The following is an 8754-nucleotide window of genomic DNA, read 5'->3' as shown; positions in this document are numbered from 1 at the left end:
CCGGAGCACAGGAAGGGCGCCGGAGCACAGGGAGGACTCAATAGCACAGGGAGGACGCCAGAGTGCAGAGAGAACGCAAGAGCACGCAGAGGACGACGGAGCACAGGGAGGACTCAAGAACAAGGGAGGACGCAAAAACACAGGGTTCACGTGGATCACAATGAGGACGTAGGAGCACAGGGAGGATTCAGGAGCACAGAGAGGACGCCTGAGCACAGGGAGGACGCAGGAGCACATGTAGGGCGTCGGAGCTGAGGAAGGATTCCGGAGCTCAGGGAGGACGCCGCAGCAGAGGTTCGACGCTGGTGCACAGAGAGGACGCCGCAGCACAGGGAGGATGCCGGAGCACTGAGAGGGCGCCGGAGCACAGGGAGGACGCAGGAGCAAAAGGAGGACGCCGGAGCACAGTTAGGAGGCCGAAGCGCTGGTGAGGAAACCGGAGCACATGGGGGACGCCGGAGCACAGGAAGGGCGCTGGAGCACAGGGAGGACTCCTGATTACAGGGTGGACGCCAGAGCACAGGGAGGACTGAAAAGCACAGGGAGGACGCCGGAGCACAGGGAGGACGCTGGAGCCTAGGGAGGACTCAAGAGCACATGGAGAACGCCGGAGCACAGGGAGCATGCAAGAGCACCAAGAGGACGCTGGAGCACAGGGAGGACGCTGGAACACAGGTAGGACGCCGGAGCGCAGGGAGTACGCCGGATCACATAGCGGACTCAAGAGCAGAGGGAGTACGTTGGAGCACTGGGATGACACTAAAGCACAGGAAGGACGCCAGAGCACTGGGAGGACTCAAGAGCACAGGGAGGACGACGGAGCACAGGTAGGACGCCGGAGCACAGTGAGGACGTCGGAGCATTGGGAGGACGCAAGAGCACAGGAAAGGCGCATAAGAACAGGGGAGGACGCCGGAGCACAGAGAGTACGCAAGCGCCCACTGAGGACGCCGGAGCACAGGGAGGACGTTGGGGCACATGAAGGACGCCGGAGCACCGGAAGGGCACCGGAGCACAGGGAGGACGCCGGAGCACAGAGAGGACGCCAGAGCACAGGAAGGACGCCGGAGCACAGGAAGGACGCCGGAGCACAGGGAGGACGCCGGAGCACTGGTAGGACGACTGAGCACAGGGAGGACGCTGGAGCACAGGGAGGACGCCGTAGCACAGGAAGGACGCCGGAGCACAGGGAGGATGCCGAAGCACAGGGAGGACTCAAAAGCACAGGTAGGACGCCGGAGCACAGAGAGAACGCAAGACCACAGACAGGACGACGGAGCACAGGGAGGACTCAAGAGCTAGGGAGGACGCCAAAACTCAGGGTTCACGAGGATCACAAGGAGGACGCCGGAGCACAGGGAGTATGCAAGAGCACAGAGAGGACGCAAGAGCACAGGGAGGACGCAAGAGCACACTGAGGATGACGGAGCACAAGGAGGACGCCGGAGCACAGGGAGAACTCATAAGCACAGAGAGGACGCCAGAACACATGGAGGACGCCGGAGCACAAGGAGGGCGCCGGTGCAAAGGAAGGTTGCCGGAGCAAAGGGAGAATGCCGGAGCACAGGGAGGAAGCTGGAGCACAGGGAGGACGAGGAGCATAGGGAGGACGAGGAGTACAGGGAGGACGCAAAAGCACAGGGAGGACATGGAACACAGGGAGGACGAGGAGCACAGGGAGGGCGTGGAGCACAGGGAGTACAAGGAGCACAGGTAAGGCGAGGAGCGCAGGGAGGACGAGGAGCACAGGGAGGGGCGCAAGATCACAGGATAGACGCAAGAGCACAGGGAGGACGCCGAAGAACAGGGAGGATTCAAGAGCAAACTGAGGACGCCGAAGCAAAGGGAAGACGCCGGGGCACATAGAGGACGAGGAGCACAGGGAGGATGCCGGAGCCCAGGGAGGAAGCCGGAGCACAGGGTTCATGTGGATCACTAACAGGACGCCAGAGCATACGGAGGACTCAAAACCAAAGGGAGGACGCAGGAGCATAGGGAGGACGCCGGAGCACAGGAAAGACGCCGGAGCACTGGGAGGGTGCCGGAGCACAGTGAGGACGCATGAGCTCAGGGAGGACGCCGGAACACAGGATGGATGCCGGAGCACAGGGAGGACTCACGAGCACAAGGATGACGCCGGAGCACAGGGAGGACGCTAGAGCACTAGGAGGACTCAAAAGCACAAGGAGGATGCCGGAACACAGGGAGGATGCAAGTGCAGAGGGAGGACGCCGGAGAACAGGGAGGACGCCGGAGCACAGGGAGAACGCAAGATCACAGGGAGGACGCAAGAGCACAGGGAGAACGCAAGAGCACAAGGATTACACCGGAGCACAGGGAGAATTGCGGAGCACAGGGAGGACGCCGGAGCACTGGGAGGACGCCGGAGCACAGGGACGACGCCAGAGTACAGGGAGGACGCCGGAGAAAAGGGAGGACGCCGGAGCACAGGGAGGACGCCGGAGCACAGGAAGAACGCCGGAGCACCGAGAGGACTCAAGAGCTGAGGGAGTAGGCTGGAGCATTGGGAGGACGTCGGAGCACAGAGAGAACGCAAGATCACAGGGAGGACGCAAGAGCACAGGGAGAACGCAAGAGCACAAGGATTACGCCGGAGCACAGGGAGAATTGCGGAGCACAGAGAGGGCGCCGGAGCACAGGGAGGACGCAGGAGCAAAAGGAGGACGCCGGAGCACAGTTAGGAGGCCGAAGCGCTGGTGAGGAAACCGGAGCACATGGGGGACGCCGGAGCACAGGAAGGGCGCTGGAGCACAGGGAGGACTCCTGATTACAGGGTGGACGCCAGAGCACAGGGAGGACTGAAAAGCACAGGGAGGACGCCGGAGCACAGGGAGGACGCTGGAGCCTAGGGAGGACTCAAGAGCACATGGAGAACGCCGGAGCACAGGGAGCATGCAAGAGCACCAAGAGGACGCTGGAGCACAGGGAGGACGCTGGAACACAGGTAGGACGCCGGAGCGCAGGGAGTACGCCGGATCACATAGCGGACTCAAGAGCAGAGGGAGTACGTTGGAGCACTGGGATGACACTAAAGCACAGGAAGGACGCCAGAGCACTGGGAGGACTCAAGAGCACAGGGAGGACGACGGAGCACAGGTAGGACGCCGGAGCACAGTGAGGACGCCGGAGCATTGGGAGGACGCAAGAGCACAGGAAAGGCGCATAAGAACAGGGGAGGACGCCGGAGCACAGAGAGTACGCAAGCGCCCACTGAGGACGCCGGAGCACAGGGAGGACTTTGGGGCACATGAAGGACGCCGGAGCACCGGAAGGGCACCGGAGCACAGGGAGGACGCCGGAGCACAGAGAGGACGCCAGAGCACAGGAAGGACGCCGGATCACAGGAAGGACGCCGGAGCACAGGGAGGACGCCGGAGCACTGGTAGGACGACTGAGCACAGGGAGGACGCTGGAGCACAGGGAGGACGCCGTAGCACAGGGAGGACTGAAGAGCAAAGGGGAGGGCGCCGGAGCGTAGGGAAGACGCCGGACCACACGGAGGACGCCGGAGCACAGGGAGGAAGCCATAGCACAGTGTTCACGTGGATCACAGGGAGGACGCCGGAGCACTGAGAGGATGCCTGAGCACAGGGATGACTCAAGAGCAAAGGGGAGGATGCCGGAGACTAGGGAGGATGCCGCAGCACAGCGAAGACGCCGGAGTACAGGGAGCACGAGGAAAAGAGGGAGGGCGTGGATCTCAGAGAGGACGCAAGAGCACAGGATGGACGCAAGAGCACAGGGTGGACGCCTGAGCACAGAGAGGAAGCCACAGAACAGGGAGGTCGACGGAGGACAGGGAGGACGCCGGAGCACAGAGAGAACACTGGAGCACAACGAGGGTACCGGAGCACAGGGAGGGCTCAGAAAAACAGAGAAGACGCCGGAACAAAGTTGGGAAGCTGAAGTACAGGGAGGCCGCCTTTGCACAGGGAAGACTCCGGAGGGCAGAGTGAGGACGCGGAGAACAGGAAGGGCGAGGAGCTCAAGGATGGTGTGGAGCACAGGGATGACGAGAAGCACAGGGAAGACGTGTAACAAACGGAGGATGCCGGTGGACAGGGAGGATAACGGAGAACAGAGAGGACGCCGAAGCACAGGGAAGACTCAGGAGCACAGAGAGGACGCCGGATCACAGGAGGGACGCCGGAGTACAGGGAGGACGCCTTAGCACAGGAAAGATGCAGGAGCACAGGTAGGACGAGGAGCACAGTGAGGGCGTGGAACACAGGGATGACGAGGACCACACGGAGGACGCTGGAGCACAGGGAGGGCGTGGAGCACAGGGAGGATGCCGGAGTACAAGGAGGACGCCTGAGCACAGGGAGGACGCCGAAGCACAAGGAGGACGCCGGAGCACAGGGAGGATGACGGAGAACAGAGAGGACACCGGATCACAGGGAGGACGCCGGTTCATAAGGAGGACGTCGGAGCACAAAAAGGATGCCGGAGCACAGGGAGGATGACGAAGAACAGGGAGGACGCCGGTGCACAGGGAAGATGCCGGAGCTCAAGGAGGACGCAAGAGGACTGGGAGGATAAGGAGCACATGGAGGACGCTGGACCATAGGGAGGACGATGAGCACTGGGAGGACTATGGAGCAGAGGGAAGACAACGAGGAGCACAGTGAGGACGAAGAGCACAGGGAGGACGCAAGACCACAGGGAGGGGGAAGAGCACAGGGAGAACGCAAGATCACTAAGAGGACGTGGAGCACAGAGAGGGCGAATAGCACAGGGGGGCCGTTGTGCACTGGAAGGGTGAGAAGCACAGGGAGGCCGTGCAGGACAGGGAGGACGTGGAGCAGAGGGAGAGCGAGGAGCTCAAGAAGGACGTGGAGCACAGGGAGGGCATGGAGCACAGGGAGGACGTGGAGCACTGGGAGGGCGCCGGAGCAGAAGGAGGGCGCCAGAGCACAGAGAGGACGTGGAGCACAGGGAGGGCGATGAGCACAATGAGAGCGAAGAGCACAGGGTGGGCGTGGAGCACAGGGAGGGCGTGGAGCACAGGGAGGGCGAGGAGCACATGGAGGACTCAAGAGCACAGAGAGGACGACGGAGCACAGGGAGGACGCTAGAGCATAAATAGGACGCAAGATCACAGGGAGGACGCAAGAGAACATGGAGCACAGGGAGGACGCCGGAGGGCAGGGAGGACTCAGGAGCACAGGGAGGACGCCGGAGGACAGGGAGGACGCTGGAGTACGGGGAGGACGCTCGAGCGCAGGGAGTACACCGGACGAGAGGAAGGACGCCGGAGCACAGCGAGAACGCTGGAGCACATGGATTGCACCGGAGCACAGGGAGGGCGTGGAGCACAGCGAGGACGCCGAGCACAGCGAGAACGCTGAAGCACATGGAAAGCACCTGAGCACAGGGAGGACGCCGGATCACAGGGGGGACGCTGGAGTACGGGGAGGACGCTCGAGCGCAGGGAGTACACCGGACGAGAGGAAGGACGCCGGAGCACAGCGAGAACGCTGGAGCACATGGATTGCACCGGAGCACAGGGAGGACTCAGAAGCACAGGGAGGACGCCAGATCACAGGGGGGATGTCGGAGTACGGTTAAGACGATGGAGCACAGGAAGGACGCCGGAGTACAGGGAGGACGCAAGAGGACAGGGAGGACGCCGGAGCACAGGGAGGACGCCGCAGCATAGGGAGTAAGCAGGAGCACTGAGAGGACGCCGTAGCACAGGGAGTACGCAAGATCACAGGGTGGACACAAGAGGCCATGGAGGACGCCCTCCCTGTGCCCTGGAGCACAGGGAGGGCACCGGAGCGCAGAGAGGACTCAGGAGCACAGGGAGGACCCCACAGCACAGAAAGGATGCCGGAGCACACAGAGAACGCCCGAGCACAGGGAGGACGCTGGATAACAGGGTGGACGCATGAGTGCAGGGAGGACCCCGGAGCATAAGGAGGACGCCGGAGCACAGGAAGGATACTTGAGCGCAGAGAGGACGCCGGATCACATCGGGGACGCCGGAGTACAGGGAGGACGCCAGAGCACAGGGAGGACGCCAGAGCACAGGGAAGACGCCTGAACAAAGAGAGAACGCCGGAGAACAGGAAAAACGCCGGAGCACAGGGAGGACGCCGCAGCACAGAAAGGATACCGGAGCCCATAGTGGACACCGGATAACAAGGGGGACGCCGGAGTGCAAGGAGGACGCCAGAGCATAGGGAGGACGCCGGAGCAAAGTGAGGTCGCCGGAGGACAGGGAGGACGCCGGAGCACAAGGAGAACGCCGCAGCACAGATAGGATACCATTACACATATAGGACGCCGGAGCACAGGGTGGACGCCGGATCAAAAAGAGGAACCGGAGTGCAGGGAGGACGCCGGAGCATAGGGAGAATGCAGGAGCAAAGAGAGGACGCCGGAGCACCGCGAGGACGCAGGAGCACAGGGAGGTCACCGGAGGACAGGGAGGACGCCGGAGCACAGCGAGAACACTGGAGCACAGGGAGGGCACCGGAGCACAGGGAGGACTCAGGAGCACAAGGAGGACGCCAAATTACAGGGGGGACGCTGGAGTACAGGAAGGACGCTGGAGCATAGGGAGGGCACCGGAGCACAGGGAAGACTCAAGAGCACAGGGAGGACGCCGGAGAACAGGGAGGATTCAAGAGCAAACTGAGGACGCCGAAGCAAAGGGAAGACGCCGGGGCACATAGAGGACGAGGAGCACAGGGAGGATGCCGGAGCCCAGGGAGGAAGCCGGAGCACAGGGTTCATGTGGATCACTAACAGGACGCCAGAGCATACGGAGGACTCAAAACCAAAGGGAGGACGCAGGAGCATAGGGAGGACGCCGGAGCACAGGAAAGACGCCGGAGCACTGGGAGGGTGCCGGAGCACAGTGAGGACGCATGAGCTCAGGGAGGACGCCGGAACACAGGGTGGATGCCGGAGCACAGGGAGGACTCACGAGCACAAGGATGACGCCGGAGCACAGGGAGGACGCTAGAGCACTAGGAGGACTCAAAAGCACAAGGAGGATGCCGGAACACAGGGAGGATGCAAGTGCAGAGGGAGGACGCCGGAGAACAGGGAGGACGCCGGAGCACAGGGAGAACGCAAGATCACAGGGAGGACGCAAGAGCACAGGGAGAACGCAAGAGCACAAGGATTACACCGGAGCACAGGGAGAATTGCGGAGCACAGGGAGGACGCCGGAGCACTGGGAGGACGCCGGAGCACAGGGACGACGCCAGAGTACAGGGAGGACGCCGGAGCAAAGGGAGGACGCCGGAGCACAGGGAGGACGCCGGAGCACAGGAAGAACGCCGGAGCACCGAGAGGACTCAAGAGCTGAGGGAGTAGGCTGGAGCATTGGGAGGACGTCGGAGCACAGAGAGAACGCAAGATCACAGGGAGGACGCAAGAGCACAGGGAGAACGCAAGAGCACAAGGATTACGCCGGAGCACAGGGAGAATTGCGGAGCACAGGGAGGACGCCGGAGCACTGGGAGGACGCCGGAGCACAGGGAGGACTGAAGAGCAAAGGGGAGGGCGCCGGAGCGTAGGGAAGACGCCGGACCACACGGAGGACGCCGGAGCACAGGGAGGACGCCATAGCACAGGGTTCACGTGGATCACAGGGAGGACGCCGGAGCACTGAGAGGATGCCTGAGCACAGGGATGACTCAAGAGCAAAGGGGAGGATGCCGGAGACTAGGGAGGATGCCGCAGCACAGCGAAGACGCCGGAGTACAGGGAGCACGAGGAAAAGAGGGAGGGCGTGGATCTCAGAGAGGACGCAAGAGCACAGGATGGACGCAAGAGCACAGGGTGGACGCCTGAGCACAGAGAGGAAGCCACAGAACAGGGAGGTCGACGGAGGACAGGGAGGACGCCGGAGCACAGAGAGAACACTGGAGCACAGCGAGGGTACCGGAGCACAGGGAGGGCTCAGAAAAACAGAGAAGACGCCGGAACAAAGTTGGGAAGCTGAAGTACAGGGAGGCCGCCTTTGCACAGGGAAGACTCCGGAGGGCAGAGTGAGGACGCGGAGAACAGGAAGGGCGAGGAGCTCAAGGATGGTGTGGAGCACAGGGATGACGAGAAGCACAGGGAAGACGTGTAACAAACGGAGGATGCCGGTGGACAGGGAGGATAACGGAGAACAGAGAGGACGCCGAAGCACAGGGAAGACTCAGGAGCACAGAGAGGACGCCGGATCACAGGAGGGACGCCGGAGTACAGGGAGGACGCCTTAGCACAGGAAAGATGCAGGAGCACAGGTAGGACGAGGAGCACAGTGAGGGCGTGGAACACAGGGATGACGAGGACCACACGGAGGACGCTGGAGCACAGGGAGGGCGTGGAGCACAGGGAGGATGCCGGAGTACAAGGAGGACGCCTGAGCACAGGGAGGACGCCGAAGCACAAGGAGGACGCCGGAGCACAGGGAGGATGACGGAGAACAGAGAGGACACCGGATCACAGGGAGGACGCCGGTTCACAAGGAGGACGTCGGAGCACAAAAAGGATGCCGGAGCACAGGGAGGATGACGAAGAACAGGGAGGACGCCGGTGCACAGGGAAGATGCCGGAGCACAAGGAGGACGCAAGAGGACTGGGAGGATAAGGAGCACATGGAGGACGCTGGACCATAGGGAGGACGATGAGCACTGGGAGGACTATGGAGCAGAGGGAAGACAACGAGGAGCACAGTGAGGACGAAGAGCACAGGGAGGACGCAAGACCACAGGGAGGGGGAAG

At 62.6% G+C, this 8754-nt stretch overlaps 1 protein-coding gene across 1 annotated transcript; it reads left to right on the top strand.

The window, feature by feature from the left end:
• Positions 1-623: 623 nt before the first annotated feature.
• On the top strand, positions 624-1418 carry LOC138368582 (uncharacterized). Its single transcript, XM_069331109.1, has one exon. It carries the CDS (start codon positions 624-626, stop codon positions 1416-1418), a length of 795 nt encoding a protein of 264 aa, XP_069187210.1.
• Positions 1419-8754: the final 7336 nt, after the last annotated feature.

The sequence above is a fragment of the Procambarus clarkii genome, chromosome 25 (genome assembly GCF_040958095.1).
Source record: "Procambarus clarkii isolate CNS0578487 chromosome 25, FALCON_Pclarkii_2.0, whole genome shotgun sequence".
Taxonomy (NCBI): Eukaryota; Metazoa; Arthropoda; class Malacostraca; order Decapoda; family Cambaridae; genus Procambarus; species Procambarus clarkii.
The sequence above is the reverse complement of the archived record's forward strand: the minus strand, read 5'-3'. Positions and strand labels throughout refer to the sequence as shown.